This window comes from Neophocaena asiaeorientalis, unplaced genomic scaffold (genome assembly GCF_003031525.2).
Source record: "Neophocaena asiaeorientalis asiaeorientalis breed wild unplaced genomic scaffold, Neophocaena_asiaeorientalis_V1.1 scaffold151, whole genome shotgun sequence".
In the NCBI taxonomy this organism is placed as follows: domain Eukaryota; kingdom Metazoa; phylum Chordata; class Mammalia; order Artiodactyla; family Phocoenidae; genus Neophocaena; species Neophocaena asiaeorientalis.
This window is the reverse complement of record NW_020175490.1, coordinates 3,110,282-3,129,586: the sequence shown is the minus strand read 5'-3', so window position 1 is coordinate 3,129,586 and position 19,305 is coordinate 3,110,282. Positions and strand designations below refer to the sequence as shown.

The following is a 19,305-nucleotide window of genomic DNA, read 5'->3' as shown; positions in this document are numbered from 1 at the left end:
TGCCCTTTTGTTTTGTTGATGGTTTCCTTTGTTGTGCAAAAGCTTTTAAGTTTAATTAGGTCCCATTTTAAATTTTTTTCTTTTGTTTCTTTTGCCTTAGGAGACAGATCCAAAAAATATAGCTAAGATTTATGTCAAAAAAGTATTCTGCCTATGCATTCTTCTAGGAACCTTATGGTTTCTGGTCTTTAATCCAATTTGAGTTTATTTTTGTATGTTGTGTGAGAAAATGCTCTAATTTCATTCTTTCACATGTAGCTGTCCAGTTTTCCCAGCACCACTTATTGATGAAACAATCTTTGCCCACTAATATTCTTGCCTCCTTTTTTGTAGATTAATTGATCATGTTAGTTTATTTCTGGATTCTCTATTCTGTTCCACTGACCTATGTGTCTACTTTTGTGGCAGTACAATGTTGTTTAGATTACTGTAGCTTTGTAGTATAGTCTGAAGTCAGGGAGCATGATACCTCCAGCTTTGTTCTTTTTTCTCAAGATTGCTTTGGCAATTTGGGGTCTTTTGTGGTTCCATATACATTTTAGGATTATTTGTTCTAGTTCTGCAAAAACTATGGATATTTTTATAGGGATTGCATTAAATCTGTAGATTTCTCTGGGTAGTATGGACATTTTAACAATATTAATTCTTCCAGTCTAAGAACACAGGATTTCTTTCCATTTCTTTGAATCATTTTCAAATTCCTTCATCAATGTTTTATAGTTTTCAAAGTATAAGTCTTTCACCTCTTTGGTTAACTTTATTCCCAGATATTTTATAATTTTGATTTGATTGTAAATAGGATTTTCCCCCTAATTTCTATTTCTGGTAGTTCTTTATTAGTGTATGGAAAAGTAATGGATATTATAGTATATTAATCATGTATCTTGCAAATTTATTGAACTAATTTATTAGTTCTAATGGTTTTTTGACAGAGACTTTAGGGATTTCTCTATATAGAATCATGTCATCTGCAAATATTGAGAGTTTACTTCTTACCGTCCAATTTGGATGCCTTTTATTTCTTTTTCTTTTCTGAACATTGTGGCTAAGGCTTCCAATATTACATTAATTAAATAGAAGGAGTGAGAATGGGCTTTTTGTCTTGTTCCTGATTTTAGGGAAAAAAACTTCTATTCTAAATGATAATCTTGCTGGTAGAGTATCCTAGGTTGCAGATTTTTCCCTCTCAGGACTTTGAATATATAATGCAATTGCCTTATGGCCTGAAAAGTTCCAGCAAAAAAATCAGCTAATAGTCTTATGAAGGTTGCCTTGTATATGACTCTTCGTTTTTCTCTTGCTGCCTTTTAGAATTCTATCATTAACTTTTCTCATTTTAATTACATTGTGTCTTGGTGTGAGCTATTTCAGTTCATCTTGTTTGGGTCCCTCTGTGCTTCCTGTACCTGGGTATCTGGTTCCTTCTTTAGGTTTAAGTTTCCACTCATAATTTCACTAAATACATTTCTGACTCTTCTTTCTCTCTTCTCCTTCTGGGGACCCTATAATGTGAATGTTGGTACAATTCATGCTGTCCCAGAAGTCCCTTAAATTGCTCTCAGTTTAAAAATTTGTTTTTCTTTTTGCTGTCCTGATTGGGTGATTTCCATTAGTTTATCTTCCAGATCAATTGTGCATTCTTCTGTATCAACTAGTTTGCTGTCTTTTTATTTTGTTGATGGTTTCCTTTGTTGTGCAAAAGGAAAAAAGCTTCTAATGTGTTTCTTATTTCAGTTATCACATTGTTCAGTTCTGATGGCTTCTTTTTTATATTTTCTAGTTTCTTGTAAAAATTCTCACAAACTTCCCTATTTCAGTTAACATTCTTATTACTATTCTTTTCCCTAATTCAGTTAGCATCCTTATTACTAATGCTTTGAACTCTTCATCTGGTAAATTATTTATTTCTGCTTTATTAGTTATTTTTCATGGGTTCTTCTTGCTCTTTCAATTGAAACAAATTCCTCTGTTTTCTCATTCTGCTTAACTTTCTCTGTCTGTATGAAATTAGGTGATTGTTTTAATTATGATATGTTTTGATGTGGGTCTGTTTGAGTTCATCTTGTTTGGGACCCTATGTGCTTCCTGTACTTGGATATACTTTTTCAGGTTTGTGAAGATTTTAGCCATAATCTCAAATACCTTGTCAACCCCTTTCTCTCTTCGCCTTCTGGGACCCCTATAATGGGAATGTTGGGATGTTTGATGTTATCCCAGAGATCTCTTAAACTATTTTTTTTTTCCTTTTTGCTGCTCTGATTGGATGATTTCCATTCTATCTTCTAGGTCACTTATGCATTCTTCCTTATCCCTTGGTCTGCTATCAATTCCTTCTAGTGTGTTTTTCATTTCAGTTATTGTATTCTTCAGTTCTGACAGGTTCTTTTTAATATTTCCTAGTTCCTTGTTAAAATTCTCACTGCATTCATCTAATTCAGTTAGCATCCTTATTACTAATGCTTTGAACTCTTCATCTGGTAAATTATTTATTTCTGCTTTATTAGTTATTTTTCATGGGTTCTTCTTGCTCTTTCAATTGAAACAAATTCCTCTGTTTTCTCATTCTGCTTAACTTTCTCTGTCTGTATGAAATTAGGTGAAACAGTTACCTACTGCAGTCTTGAAGGAGGGAGTCTTTGTGTGGGTGTGTCTGTATACAGTCTGCATGTGCCCAATGACTTTGTTGGTAGAGCTGGATCTGATGTGAACACAAGATATGCCCTTCCCCAGAGTGTGCTGGTAGCTATCACCTTGGAAGGAGGTGGAGCTTGAGATGGAGTGGCTAGGCCAGAGTCACGTGTAGTTGGGGCTTCTCTTCAGCTCAGTGGCCTTCACTACCCTATCTGAGGTACAAGTGGGTCCTAAGTTGCTGAGACATAGGTCCTGAGGGTTAAATCTGAGCTGGCTCCATTCCATTTAAGTGTGTGCTCTACCACCTTCTCGCACCTGCCCCCTCACCCCTGAGGGGAGCAGTGCTTGGGCAAGAGGGGCTGGTGTGGGTGGTCCACTTGGGTCTGCACATGGGCTATGGTGGTCCTGCCATAGTTGGAACCCCAGGATGCTTCTGATACACTGCCTCTGTAAACAGCATCATGACTGCCCCTGCCCTGCTCAGATGCAGCTCAGGGTCTAAGCTGCCTTTGTCCTTCCCAGCTGAGATCTCCCCTCAGTGGCAGCAGCCCTCACCCCAATGGGGAGCTGTGTCCTAAGCAACCGGCTTAGGCTGAAGTACATGCAGGGGTTGTCACGGGAAAATGGCCAGTGACCTGGTGCAGTTTCAATCTGCCCTCTCTGCCCTGTTTCAGGAATAAACAAGTGTGTGTGTGCTCCTCAGGAGTGGAGTCTAGGCTCCCCACAGCCCTCCTGTTAGTCCCACTGGCCCTCCAACAAGCCAAACAGACTCGTTCCCCATGTCAGACCCTGGGTCTGGGAGTCCAATATGTGGCTGGAACCACTCACTCCCCAGGGAGGATCTCTCCTCTTCCGTGTCCCTTCTTGGGGGTACAAGTCCTAACCTGATTGCTTCTCTTCCGTTCCCACTGGATTCTGTGTGGATCTTTCTTACAACCTTGTTTGTACAGAAGTCTTTCTGCCAGTCTCCAGTTAGGTGCAGTGAGAATTGTTCCATAGGTAGGAGTATTTTTTTTTATTTTATTTTTTTCTGTGGTACGTGGGCCTCTCACTGTTGTGGCCACTCCCGTTGTGGACCACAGGCTCCGGATGCACAGGCTCAGCGGCCATGGCTCACGGAACTAGCTGCTTGGCAGCATGTGGGATCTTCCCGGACCAGGGCACGAACCCGTGTCCCCTGCATCGGCAGGTGGACTCTCAACCACTGCGCCACCAGGGAAGCCCGGTAGGTGTATTTTTGATGTGCTCTTTGGGGAGGTGAGTTCTGTGTCCTCCTACTCTGCCACCTTGATCTCTTCCCCCCAGAAATGTTCTTAGTTTTTTTATTTAGAGACTGAACACTGATGGTGGGAAAGAAGTGAGAAAGGAAGAACATCCAGACAGGTGATCTGTCAGTCAGTCAACAATATGTGTCTAGTGCCTACTAAGTGGCAACTAAATTGACCCAGCTCAAATATTCATGGAAGGTGCAAACTTATTTTCTCTGCCATCACACTCAGGCCTCTTTAACCTTTCAAATGAATGTTTGAGAGGCTGATGGCACCACAAAAGCAACAGTAGGCTTCTGTATTTCATCACAGAATTTCTCCATCCTGTCAACCTACTGCTTATTTTGCTGCTCCTTGCTCTGCTCTCTTCTTTGACTACCCTTGTTTTAGCTTCATGTCATTGTTCTTTGCTAATCTCTGCCTTGTTTGGCAGTCCTATTCTGATTCATTCTCCTTGTTAGATTTCACGACTCTTTCAGCATACAACTTCCAGCATTTGTCCTCAAATCTTTCATTCTATAACCAGGGAAAGTGGGAGGTGACAGAGAGATGTGCACCTCTCTTTGCCTTCTCTCACCAGGGAAAACGGATTAGACACAAACCCTCTTTGTAAAAACACCCACCAATAGTCCTACATCTCATCCACTCACCCCTTAGTACACTGTTCCCCTTCCTAGCCCATTGTGGTAACAGCCTGTAGAATCTGGGATAATAAGGGCAGAGGAATAAACATTGCAGTGACAACCAATGGAGATGCTATGAAGGGAGCAGAGAATGCCTTACCTATTCCTGATTACAGTAGTCCCTGTTATCCGAGGCTTCACTCTCCATGGTTTCAGTAACATTTGGTCAACCATGGTCCAATAATATTAAGTGGAAAAGTGCAGAAATAAACAATTTATGTTTTAAATTGTGTGCCCTTCTGAGATGCGTGAGGAATCTCCCACTGTTCCTGCTCCATTCTGCCTGAGATGTGAATCCTCCCTTTGTCCAGCCATCCTGCACCTTAGTCACTTAGTAGCCGGCTTGGTTATCAGATCAGCCTTCGTGGTATAGCAGTGCTTGTGTTCAAGTCACACTTATTTTACTTCATTTTGGCCCCAAAGCACAAAGGTAGTGATTCTGGCGATCCAGATATACCAAAGAGAAGCCATAAAGTACTTCCTTTAAGTAAAAAGGTGAAAGTTCTTGACTTACTAAGAAAAGAAAAAAAATAGTATGCTGAGGTCACTAAGGTCACTAAGGTCCATGGTTAGAATGAATCTTCTATCCATGAAAGTGTGAAGAAGAAAATTGAAATTTATGCCACACACTGTGCCCAAAAGTTATGGGCACAGTGTGTGGTAAGTGCTCAGTTAAGATAGAAAAGGCATTAAATTTTTACAGTAAGATATTTTTAGAGTAAATATCAGTACATGTTTATAATTTTCTATTTTATTATTAGTTATTGTTATTAATCTCTTCCTGTGCCTAATTTATAAATTAAACTTTATCACTGTAAAAACATAACATATAAAGTGTTCAGTACTATCCATGGTTTCAGGCATCCACTGGGTGTCTTGAAACATATTCTCCATGGATAAGGGGGGACTACTGTACTATTTCTTCCTCAATTACAAGTTAAAATCTCTATAGGAAGCTCCACTGTTATTTTTATACCTGTATTTTCCTTTGCTCTCCCACTGGCCTGGATCCAGCAGGAAGACAGTGATACACTTGAAAGATACAGTTAAGTGTTGTTTTCCTCCTGTTGGAATGGATTTTCCTCACACTTAGCAACTGGCAACAAATAAATATCTGGCATTGTCAGACTGACCATAAAAGTCAGTACGCAAATAAATTTGGATGAGCTATAAAATATAGTCTAAATCCTAATGGGTTCACTATAAACAGTTGCCTGAAAGTTGTCACGGTAGGTTTACAAAAAGGGAACTCTTCTTCATCCTGGTGAGGGTTTTAGACTTAAAGATTTTTTTTTCAGGATTAGAAAATAAGTCGAAAATAGGGCTTAATGTTGTAAAGAATTAAAGATAAATTACTCATCCTTTCTTGGATAATACCCGGTTAGAACCTGAAAGATTCTTACTTCTCCTGAACTTATATGTCAATTAACTCTGTTTTGCTATTGTGTTTGTAATTTTGTTCTTAATAAGAAAAATGGTCCAGAAGCATTTTAAGTGGCACAATTAATGGTAGATGTGTGCTAGCAGAGTATCAGTATGTGTGGTAATTAGGAATTGGAGATGGGGGGAGTGAGGAAAAATAGGTGCTTGTAATTAGCACTGTAGACACTAAGCACTCCAAGTCCAGTTGAGAGGTTGTATAATTACCCCTGATTTTCCCCATCTCACCCCTACCTGAAAGGGATTTCAAAGAAGGAGCAGATATCAGTAATTTTATTTTGGTGTGAATTGAAGTCATTAGGCTCTGTTCCTTAGAGTTATCTGCTCTGTCATCCCTCTATATTATTATGAACTTGACTTTAAAGGGATCCTAGGAGTCCATAACTGGTAATGGATGAGAGAAAGGTTAAGGTTCCCAGTGTGCCTGAAATCATTCACTTTGCCTTCTCTCTCTAGGTTCTGAGGGAAGGCAGAGAAAGAGGGAAAGAGCAATAAAATGAAACAGTATGAGAAAAAAATAAAGAAAAGAATTGGAACTGAACTCAAAAGGAAGATAGGAGAGTTTTCTGGAGTGATTTATACAGGTTTAATTTGGGGGAAATAAAAGAGATATCGAAAGGTATCTCATGCCTCTTCCTTTTCATTTACTCCTTTTTCTATTACTTAGATCTCAACTTTTTTGTAAAAGGATTTAAAGCAGTTTTAAAATAAAAGGTATGCATGCATTGAAACCCAAAAAGCAGAAATAAAATAGGAAGATCTCTCCCCTCCCCATGCAAACATACTCCTCTTTCCATCCCCTCATCACTTGCACTGGCTTTAGCATGGGATAGCAGCATATACATATTATGCCACCTACAGCATTGTTTCCTAGACTTCTCAAAATATGTTGTGCAATGTGTAGAACATATTTTTGTAAAAAATAGTACTAAAAAGAAAAAAAAAAAGACCAAAGGAAACAAGCCAAACTAGCCAAAGTAAAGTTTTATCCTCTATGCTTTGCCAAATATATCTCTCCTAGAAACAATTTACATAATGTTATAATATTTATTAAGATAATGGACACAAGATATTTAGCAACCTGTGAAACATCATTAGCCTGGAAAGCACTAATGTAGGTAAAACACTGAGCAGTAAATGTTAAAGAGAACCAGGATTAAGTAAAATAAGGTCAGTGACAGCCATTGCTTACATTAGACACGAGGTCAAAGTTGCTGGTCATCATAACAGTTTTGAAAAATACCGACAGTGATCATTAGAATTTTAAAAAATGTTAGGTTTATGTCTCATCTTTCCCTTGATCATAAATTCACCTTGTTATCAGTGGTGTTAGAAATGGCCTTAAACACATCATAAATACTTAAAATTCTGGGCAACAGACGCAGGTAAAAAATACGTTATTTTGAAAAGATTTATTGAAAAACAACCATACTTATAAATATTTAAATTAATGTCTCTTTTTCACTTAAGGAAAATGACATATTAATTAAATTTGAAAAAAATTTCAAGATTTTATATAACTGAAAATATTATTTAAATTTTTCTAAATATTTAATTTAATATGTCTAAATTAAAATGTTATTTTTCAGCCTTCTTCATATTTCTTCATCATAATAAAATTGCATTCAATTCAAGTACCATTCTTACAGGAGAATTTTTCATTTTGACTACTCTATGAACTATTTGGTTCATTAAAATATGGTGCCATTAATAAAAAAGAAGTTACATGATTAGTTATTAGAGCTCTAAATTTATTTGATACTATTGTCAATGACTTCATTTGATTAATTCATTTATTTCATATTTATAGTAACCCCTGATAGTATGCCTATCAGGGGTTACTATGCTAAACATGAAAGGTATAAATATAAAAAGATATAACAATAACTGGAGAAGGACTTACATTTCTAAGGGAAGAAAAGATATGTAAATGTATAAAAAATGCAGTATGAAAATTACTATAAAAAGGATTATGTGCAGGATGTTCTCTAAGTTCTTTTCTTACATAGTAAAATATAAATCAAGAAGAGATTTGGACATTTCACTCAAAGTGAAATATTGCAGATGAGCTCTGTGGTTAGATACGCTATGTTGTCCAATACAGTAGTTTTTAGGCAAATGTAGTTATTTAAATTAATCAATTAAAGTTAAGCAAAATTTAAAATTCAGTTTCTCAGGTAGATACATAAGTCACATTTTAAATCAGTCAAGAGTATCATATTTATTAACACAAAAATCTTATCAAAGTTTGTGTTTAAATGATGTTTTATAATTGTTTTTCTCAAAAAGGCAATGATCTTTTTGGAAAATAGTTGTGTTCCAAATTAAAATTGTAAAAACATCAAGCTATGCATCAAAGACAAGTTTCCAGTTGTCAAGTAAAGTGTTGTGCACTATTTCCTAATGAAGTCATAGCAAGAGAGTTAATTTATTTTCAGTAGTAGCTTGTTCATTATTGCACTATTAATATTTATCAAGGTACCTGATGAAAACTGAACAAAGTTTTATTAAATGTTAAATGGATAAATGGATACATTGAAAGAATAAATAAATGAACACATTTTTTTTCTTCTTTGAGAGTCAGTCAAACGCACAGAAGCAGGAAGTCATCTGCTGGTAAAGAGATCACTGATGCCACCTACTACTTTTGTTTTCCACCCACAATTTCCAGGGAAGGAATAGAATATTTGGAATACAAAATATCAAGAAACCTTAAAGGTAGTTTGAATGAGCCTTAAAGAAAGTGCTGTTCAACTTTCCTTCCTCCTGCCCCTGTGTCCCCTTTCTCTTTCTTCCTTCCTTCCTTTCTTTCTTCCTTCCTTCCTTCCTTCCTTCCTTCCTTCCTTCCTTCCTTCCTTCCTTCCTTCCTTCCTTCCTTCCTTCCTTCCTTCCTTCCTTTCTTCCTTCCTTCCTTCCTTCCTTTCTTCAGGTGTGGACAAAAATATAGACAGGTTCACACAGCTCATCAACAGCAGACCAGGACTAGAACACAGGTTTTATATCAAAGGAAATAAAGTGTGATTCCTTTTATTGATTGCAATTCAACATTTAAAAACACTACTTAAAGTTATAATAGAGTGAAGCTCTTGTATCTTAAGATATCACTGTATCACTATAGTGATTACAATTTCAGAAATAATTAAGTGGATCAATGAAATAATTTATTCCAAAATAAGAATTTATGAGGCATCAGAAAGTCAGGTTCCACTCAAGTTTATAGAGAAATTCAGGGTCATATTAAGGCAGCTACTTAGAACAGGAAAAATGTTTAGATGAGCAGTTCATGATCACAGTAGAGGGTTAGAGAAAAGTACTAAAATGTACCATACTATCTTATTTCTTTACACTTCGTTTTTGCATTATATTTAAATATTCTGACCTTTAATGTTGATGTGTGTTCTTTTAATTACTCATGATGTGAAAATATGGATGACTCTTAGACAACTATATTTATGACAGAAGTTAATCATACTTTCATAACTGTGGTTCACACCTCAGTTGGTGATAGTGATACATAATTTTAAACACTGTATCTAAGAGGAGGTAAATTGGGCTTGTTATCCTAAATTCATAAAATGAGCACAATAATTTCAAAGAGGGAAAATTATTCTCGTCTTTTGCAAGTACTTACGTAAGACCCAGAATATTGAGAAAAATGGTAGTATCATGGCAGAGTGAGCCATCTGAACATAAGAAACAGCCATTTTCCTGACATGTTATTTTTCATTCATGCAATTACCACTTGGAATAAAGGTGTATACTCTGTGATTTTTTAAAAATTTATTTATTTGTCTGCATCGGGTCTTAGCTATGGCACACAGGATCTTCGTTGAGGCAGGCAGGATCTTTTTTGTGATGTGGGCTCTTCATTGTGGCATGTGGGCTTCTCTCTAGTTGTGGCATATGGGTTTTCTCTTCTCTAGTTGTGGCATGTGGGCTCCAGAGAGCATGGGCTCTGTAGTTTGCAGCACGTGGGCTCTCTAGTTGAAGCATGAGAGCTCAGTAGTTGTGGCACGTGAGCTTAGTTGCCCCGCAGCAGGTGGGATCTTAGTTCCCCGACCAGGGATCAACCCGCATCCCCTGCATTGGAAGGTGGATTCTTTATCACTGGACCACCAGGGAAGTCCCTAAAGGTGTATACTTTGATGTTGGATAGAATTACTATAATAAAAGGCAATTCAAAGGACTAGCTATTCATCCCAAAGTAAGTATTGGAGAGAACTAAGAAATACTAGAGAGTGACTTACATCAACTGGTTAAAAGTAACCAGTTAAATTCTAGGGTGATGATAGGAGAAAGTAGGCTTTTGTGCAGCAAGTTAATAGGTAGAGTAAAAGTTAGAGGATGCCTTATTAGAAGAAATAGTGCTGGTACCATGATGAGTTTAAGCCTTTGAAGGCAGAAATTTAACCAGGAGAAAGAATCTTTAAATAACCAAGTATTGTCTGCTTATACTAAAGAGATCCCATGGTAAATAGTAATGGGAGGTGGCCCAAGTTTGGATCATCTGACTTGTTATGCAAGAGTGAGGATGCTAAAAAGTACAAACTGGTACAAAAGCAAATCATTAATTTTAATCCCTGTTTGGTGGGGAGGCTGATGCATGAATGCCTAGAATCCTCTCCTTGCCAAAGACTGGTTTGCACGAGGGCAGAGGAAAGTGAGACAGGTCCCACTGGTATTTCAATGAGACCAAGATGCCATAAGATAAGGATCTTCTGCCCAAAGTGGCAAACTGAGCTGTGTCATAACAAGCCACAGGAAGAACCATCTCATCCATACTCCAGTATATATTTCTTGACATTATGATTCAATTTTTTAAGCACTTAAAATCAATTTTATTGAAGTAGAATTTTTTTGTCACTTGACACTCATATTTTGTAATTGATGAACTTACATTGGTACGTTATTACCCAAAGTCCTAGTTTACACTAGGGTTCATCCTTGGTTTTATACATTCTATGGGTTTGGAAAAATGTATAGTGACATGCATCCACCATTATAATATTACACAGAACTGTTTCACTGCCCTAAAAATCCTCTGTGCTCCACCTATTGATCCCTTCTTCCCCTTCACTCCTGGAAACCACTGATCTTTTTATTGTCTCATAGTTTGTCCTTTCCCAGAATGTCATATGGTTGGAATAATGCAATATTGTATCCTTTTCAGAATGTCTTCTTTCACTTAGTTATATGCATTTAAGTTTCCTCCATGTCTTTTTATGTCTTGATATCTCATTTCTTTTCAGTTCTGAATTGTCTAAATGTATCACTGTTTAATCATCCCTTCACCTACTGAAGGACATCATGGTTGCTTCTAAGTTTTGGCTATTATGAATAAAGCTGTTATAAACATCTGTGTGAAGGTTTCTGTGTGGTTTGGGTGAAAACACCAAGGAGCATGATTGCTGGATCATATAGTGAGAGTAAATCTAGTTTTGTAAGAAACCGCCAAATAGTCTTACAAAGTGGCTGCACCATTTTACATTCCCCCCAACAATGAATGAAAGTTCCTGTTACTCCACTTCCTAACCACCATTTGATGTTGTCAGTGATCTAAATTTTTTCCATTCTGATAGACATGTAGTAGTATCTCGTTGTTTTAATTTGCATTATGATTCAATTCTCAGTGTCCTCTAGCTTAAGAATATTTCCAAAAGTTAGAAGTGAGCACAGTGATAATGTCTCTAATCTGTAATACATTCTCTAGGATGCTTTGGATTGTTAGCTATTGGAAAATGATACCATGAGATATAGATAGGCTCCCAAATTCCAAAATGAGAATTAGAGTATGCTACAACCATGAAGAAAATACACTGATGATATTAAATTTTCTGAGCTTGTTTCCAAATGGTAAATTTACCTAGAATGCCAATATAAGCAAAGGACTATCATTGGTGTGAAATCTTATATGACTTACATTTCCATCTAATTAAATATGTAAATATAAATGAGAAATATGAATTCATTTAATAAGTTTTTGTCTCAATATAGGATTCTGAATATTTGGATTTTGAAGATAATTATATCTTCAAATGATTTATTTTGTTTATTGTTTTTATATTTATTGTTTTACTCACTTCACAGGTAAACTTTTACTAAGCATGTTCTTGAAATGTTACCTGTTTGAACTTTTACCATAACTTCTTGTCTGCTCCTAAATCTTACACTTTAAGGAAAAAGAACTGAAAACAAAACCCCACAGGTGATTCCCTGATGTTTATTTTGAAACATAATATGTTGCTATATTCTGGTCACTAAATAAAAAGCAGAACTGAACAAAAATTGGAATTCCTTAAGTTATGTCTCCAACCGAAAGTCAAAGTATACCAACATTGTACAGAACTGTATGGATTGCCAATAATTTAGTGTTAGTTATCCACCTTGTTTCTCCAACACATGGATCATACCACTTATTAATCTTTACAGACTGATAGGTAAAGACAAAGTGAAAGGTTGCCAGCAAGCAGAAGCCTTACCACCAAATCTTTATTCTCATTATCATGACCCTTCAATTACTCATTTAACATTTTATATTTCAAACTCAATGCTGTGCCTCAACCTGATACTATTTAAAAATCTTCCAAATCATGAAATAATTTGCATTTGAGATAAAGGACATACATATTTTATGACTGCACCTGAAATATCATCATGGAAATTTAAAAAAATTATCTATTTTAATTTCAACTAAAGAGCATGGTTTGCTCAAGTAACCTTGTGAATTTGAAGTTCATTTAATTAAAAATTTTTCCCCAGAGTCAAGATAAAAGCACTGAGAATACACATTGACCATTTTCTGATTTTAGCCACATTAGGGATCAAAATATTTTTCTCATACAAGTGATACAAAGTCATTTCAGATAGCAAATTAGAGTTGTACTTATGTAGATGTGGAATTGTGACTTACCCCTGTCTGTGTCATACAGGAAGACAAAACAGTTCCATTCATAGTGATCCAGCAGACTCAAGAGTGCTCCTCGTAAGGAAGGCCTTAGCTGCAGCACAAACTGGCTCTCCCCCTCAGTAGGGAAACTTGGTGTGATGAGGGAGATGTGTAAGGCGCTGCAGAATGAGGTCAAGGTATGTACTGACCTCTTATCATAGAGTCCAAAAATGGCAAATACTCCTCTAGAATACTGGGAACAGACTGAAACAAAAACAAACAAAAAAAACCATAAACTATTAGTACACTCTAAAACTGTTGACTACACATCTATAGTTTATGAAACAAACAAAATCTCTGAGTCATTGATATGTCAGGAATATAATATAAGGAAAGAATAAAAGTGAAGTGTGCAATTATTTGTATAATCAATTAGTGAAATGTTAAGCTTGTCCTCAAAGCCCTGCACTACATGAGATAACAAGGGGTTTTCTCAAGAAACCAATTTGAATTAAGAAAAATTTGACTAAAATGAAGTAATATATAACATTCCACGATAATGTGACAAATCCTATGCTAGAGACTTTTAGGGGTGACCATAAGAAGCCTAGGGTGTTGGGTAATCTAGAGGTATTTATCTTAGGAGTAGTTCCTTGTGAAACAAAGAAATTAGATTTTTCTTTGTTAAAGCGGCTATAGTTTCTTGAAAAAAATTAACTGTCCTGATAACATTTATATCTATATTCTATATCTGGGTTTTAGGAAATTATGAAGCATAATTAAATAAGATAAATTAATAAAATCTGGAGGTATTTTGTTTATTCTTTTTATTGTGCCTCTTGAAACTGGAGAGAGAGTCTAAGAAATTTAATTAAATAATAAGAAGGTAACAATTAACAGAAAATAAATTGCTACTGGTTTTCTTTAGATGATGTGCTGTAAGAGATACACACATGTTCTGGAAAAACTAAAGCCCAATTAAAGGACCAGAGTTTACATTCATAAAAAAAAAGACTAAGAATTGACATTAAGATATAGGGGAAGCTTACCTGGCTCTTTGGTGGGGCTAATGACAGACACTGGGAGGGCTCACGCCAAGTAGTACTTCCCAGAACTTCTGCTGCCAGTGTCCTTGTCCCTGCAGTGAGCCACAGTCACCCCCCATCTGCAGGAGACCCTTGAGCACTAGCAGCCAAGTGGCTGACAGACTCTTGGTGCTCCAGCGGGGTGTCAGGCCTGAGCCCCTTAGGTGGGAAAGCCAAGTTCAAAACATTGGTTCACCAGAGACCTCCAGGTCCCACATAATATCAAATGGTGAAAACACTCCCAGAGATCTCCATATCAACACTAAGACCCAGCTCCACTCAACGACTAACAAGCTACATGGCTGCACAACCCATGCCAAACAACTAGCAAGACAGGAACACAACCCCACCCATTAGCAGATAGACTGCCTAAAATCATAATAAATTCACAGACACCCCAAAGCACTGTGCCAGACATGGTCCTGCTCACCAGAAGACAAGATCCAGCCTCATCCACCAGAACACAGGCATCAGTCCTCTCCACCAGGAGTCTACACAACCCACTGAACCAACCTTAGCCACTGGGGGCAGACACCAAAAACAATGAGAACTACGAACCTGAAGCCTGTGAAAAGGAGACCCCAAATGCAGTAAGTTAAGCAGAATGAGAAGACAGAGAAATACACAGCAGATGAAGTAGCAAGGTAAAAACCCACCAGACCAAACAAATGAGGAGGAAATAGGCAGTCTACCTGAAAAATAATTCAGAATAATGATAGTAAAGATGATCCAAAATCTTGGATATAGAAGGAAGAAAATACAAGAAATGTTTAACAGGGACCTAGAAGAACTAAAGAGCAAACAAAAAATGATGAACAACACAATAGATGAAAATAAAAATACTCTAGAAGGAATTAATAGCAGAATAACTGAGGCAGAAGAATGAATAAGTGACCTGTAAGATAAAATAGTGGAAATAACTACAACAGAGCAGAATAAAGAAAAAAGAAGGAAAAGACTTGAGAACAGTCTCAGAGACCTTTGGGACAACATTTAATGCACCAACCTTCGAATTATAGGGGTCCCAGAAGAAGAATTGAAAAAGAAAGGGACCGAGAAAATAGTTGAAGAGATTATAGTTCAAAACATCCCTAATATGGGAAAGGAAATAGTCAATCAAGTACAGGAAGCACAGAGAGTCCCATACAGGATAAATCCATGGAGAAACATGGCAAGACACATATTAAACTATCAAAAATTAAATTGAAAGAAAAAAATATTAAAAGCAGCAAGGGAAAAGCAACAAATAACATACGAGGGAATCCCTATATGGTTAACAGCTGAATTCTCAGAAGAAATTCTGCAAGCCAGAAGGGTGTGGCAGGACATATTTAAAGTGATGAAAGGGAAAAACCTACAATTAAGATTACTCTACCCAGTAAGGATCTGATTCAGGTTCGATGGAGAAATTAAAAACTTTACAGAAAAGCAAAAGCTAAGAGAATTCAGCACCACCAAACCAGCTTTACAGCAAACAGTAAAGGAACTTCTCTAGGCAGGAAACACAAGAGAAGGAGTGGACCTGCAATAACAAACCCAAAACAATTAAGAAAATGGTAATAGGAACATACATATTGCTCATTACCTTAAATGTAAATAGATTAAACACTCCAACCAAAAGATATAGACTAGCTGAATGGATACAAAAACAAGACCTGTATGTATGCTGTCTACAAGAGACCCATTTCATACCTAGGGAAACATACAGACTGAAAGTGAGGGGATGGAAAAAGATATTTCTGCAAAAGGAAATCAAAAGAAAGCTGGAGTAGCAATTTTCATATCAGACAAAATAGACTTTAATATAAAGAATGTTATAAGAGACAAAGAAGGACACTACATAATGATCAGGGATGAAACCAAGAAGAAGATATAACAATTGTAAATATTAATGCACTCAACATAGGAGCACCTCAATATATAAGGCAAATGCTAACAGCCATAAAAGGGGAAATTGACAGTAACAGAGTCATAGTAGGGGAATTAACACCCCACTTTCAGCAATGGACAGATCATCCAAAATGAAAATAAATAAGGAAACACAAGCTTTAAATGATACATTAAACAAGATGGACTTAACTGGTGTTTATAGGACATTCCAACCAAAAACAACAGAGTACACTTTCTTCTCAAGTGATCATGGAACATTCTCCAGGATAGATCATATCTTGGTTCACAAATCAAGTCTTGGTAAATTTAAGAAAATTGAAATCATATCAAATATCTTTTCAGACCACCACACTATGAGGCTAGATATTAATTACAGGAAAATATCTGTAAGAAGTACAAGCACATGGAGGTTAAATAATACACTACTAAGTAACCAAGAAATCACTGAAGAAATCAAAGAGGAAATTAAAAAATACCTGGAAACAAATGACAATGAAAACACGACGACCCAAAACTTATGGGATGCAGCAAAAGCAGTTCTAAGAGAGAAGTTTATAGCAATACAATCCTAACTCAGGAAACAAAAACATCTCAAATGAACAACCTAATCTTACATTAAAGCAATAAGAGAAAGAAGAACAAAAAAACCCCCAAAGTTAACAGAAGGAAAAAAATCATAAAGAACTGATCAGAAATAAATGAAAAAGATATGAAGGAAACAGTAGCAAAGATCAATAAAACTAAAAGCTGGTTCTTTGAGAAGATAAACAAAATTGATAAACCATTAACCAAACTCATCAAGAAAAAAGGGAAAAGACTCAAATCAATAGAATTAGAAATGAAAAAGGAGAAGTAGCAACTGACACTGCAGGAATACAAAGTATCATGAGAGATTACTACAAGCAAAGATAGGCCCAAAAATGGACAACCTGGAAGAAGTGGACAAATTATTAGAAAAGCACAACCTCCCGAGACTGAACCAGGAAGAAGTAGAAAATATGAACAGACCAATCACAAGCACTGAAATTGAAACTGTGATTAAAAACCTTCCCACAAATAAAAGCCCAGAAACAGATGGCTTCAGAGGTGAATTCTATCAAACATTTAGAGAAGAGCTAACACCTATCCTTCTCAAACTGTTCCAAAATACAGCAGAGGGAGGAACACATCCAAACTCATTCTAGGAGGCCACCAGCACCCTGATACCAAAACCAGACAAAGATAACACAAAAAGAGAAAACTATAGGCCAATATCACTGATGAATATACATGCAAAAATCCTCAACAAAATACTAGCAAACCAAATCCAACAACACATGAAAAGGATCATACACCATGATGAAATGGGATTTATCCCAGGAATGCAAGGATTCTTCAGTATACACAAGTCAATCAAAGTGATATACCATATTATCATACTGAAGGATAAAAACCATATGATAATCTCAGTAGAGGCAGAAAAACATTTGACAAAATTCAACAACCATTTATGAAAGAAACTCTCTGAAAAGTAGGTATAGAGGGAACTTACCTCAACATAATAAAGGACATATATGACAAACCCACAGCCAACATCGTCCTCAATGGTGAAAAACTGAAGCCATTTCCACTAACATCAGGAACAAGACAAGGTTGCCCACTCTCACCACTATTATTCAACATAGTTTTGGAAGCTTTAGTCACAACAATCAGAGAAGAAAAAGAAATAAAAGGAATCCAAATATGAAGGGAAGAAGTAAAACTGTCACTGTTTGCAGATGACCTGGTACTATACATAGAGAATCCTAAAGATGCCACTGGAAAACTACTAGAGCTAATCAATGAATTTGGTAATGTAGCAGGATACAAAATTAATGCACAGAAATATATGGCATTCCTATACACTAATGATAAAAAATGTGAAATAGAAATTGAGACACTCCCATTTACCACTGCAACAAAAAGAATAAAATACCTAAGAATAAACCTACTTAAGGAGACAAAAGACCTGTATGAAGAAAACTATAAGACACTGATGACAGAAACTAAAGATCATACAAACAGATGAAGAGCTATATCATGTTCTTGGATTGGAAGAAGGAACATTGTGAAAATGACTACACTACCCAAAATAATCTACTGATTCAATTCAATCCCTATCAAAGCACCACTGGCATTTTTCACAGAACTAGAGCAAAACTTTCACAATTTGTATGGAAACACAGAAGACCCTGAATAGCCAAAGAAATCTTGAGAAAGAAAAACGGAACTGGAGGCATCAGGCTCCCTGACTTCAAAATATACTACAAAGCTACAGTAATCAAGACAGTATGCTACTGGCACAAAAACAGAAATATAGATCAATGGAACAGGATAGGAAGCCCAGAGATCAACCCACACACATATAGTCACCTTATCTTTGATAAAGGGGGCAAGAATATACAACAGAGAAAAGGCAGCCTCTTCAATAAGCGGTGTTGGGAAAACTGGACAGCTACATGTAAAATAATGAAATTAGAACACTCCCTAACAACATACACAAAAATAAACTTAAAATGGATTAAAGATCCAATTGTAAGGCCAGACATGATAAAACTCTTAGAGGAAAACTTAGGCAGAACACTCTGTGACATAACTTACAGCAAGATCCTTTTTGACCCACCTCCTACATAAATGGAAATAAAAATAAACAAATGGTACCTAATGAAACTTAAAAGCTTCTGCACAGTGAAGGAAAACATAAACAAGATGAAAAGAAAACCCTCATAATGGGAGAAAATATTTGCAAATGAAGCAACTGACAAAGGATTAATCTCCAAAATATACAACCAGCTCATGCAGCTCAATATCAAAAAAACAAACAATCCAATCCAAAAATGGGCAGAAGACCTAAATAAACATTTTTCCAAAGAAGATATACAGATTGCCAACAAACACATGAAAGGATGCTGAATATCACTAATCATTAGAGAAATGCAAATCAAAACTACAATGAGGTATCACCTCACACCAGACAGAATGGCCATCATCAAAAAATCTAGAAACAATAAATGCTGGAGAGGGTGTGGAGAAAAGGGAAACCTCTTGCACTTTTGGTGGGAATGTAAATTGATACAGCCACTATGGAGAACAGTATGGAGGTTCCTTAGAATACTAAAAGTAGAACTACCATATGACCCAGCAATCCCACAACTGTGCATACACCCTGAGAAAACCATAATTCAAAAAGAGTCATGTACCACAATGTTCTTTGAGGCACTATTTATGATAGCCAGGAGAGGGAAGCAACATAAATGTCCATTGACTGATGAGTGGATAAAGAAGATGTGGCACATATATACAATGGAATATTACTCAGCCATAGAAAGAAATGAAATTGAGTTTTTTGTAGTGAGGTGGATGGACCTAGAGAGTGTTGTATAGAGTGAAGTAAGTCAGAAAGA

General features: G+C 36.4%; 1 protein-coding gene across 3 annotated transcripts in view; it reads right to left on the bottom strand.

The window, feature by feature from the left end:
• Window positions 1–19,305, bottom strand: part of GRIA4 (glutamate ionotropic receptor AMPA type subunit 4) — a 522,548-nt gene that overhangs the window by 341,903 nt on the left and 161,340 nt on the right. For all 3 annotated transcript variants that reach the window (XM_024768906.1, XM_024768905.1, XM_024768904.1), the window contains one exon: window positions 12,933–13,172. In XM_024768906.1, the coding sequence (XP_024624674.1) occupies window positions 12,933–13,172 (240 nt within the window). The remainder of the gene's footprint in view (window positions 1–12,932; window positions 13,173–19,305) is intronic.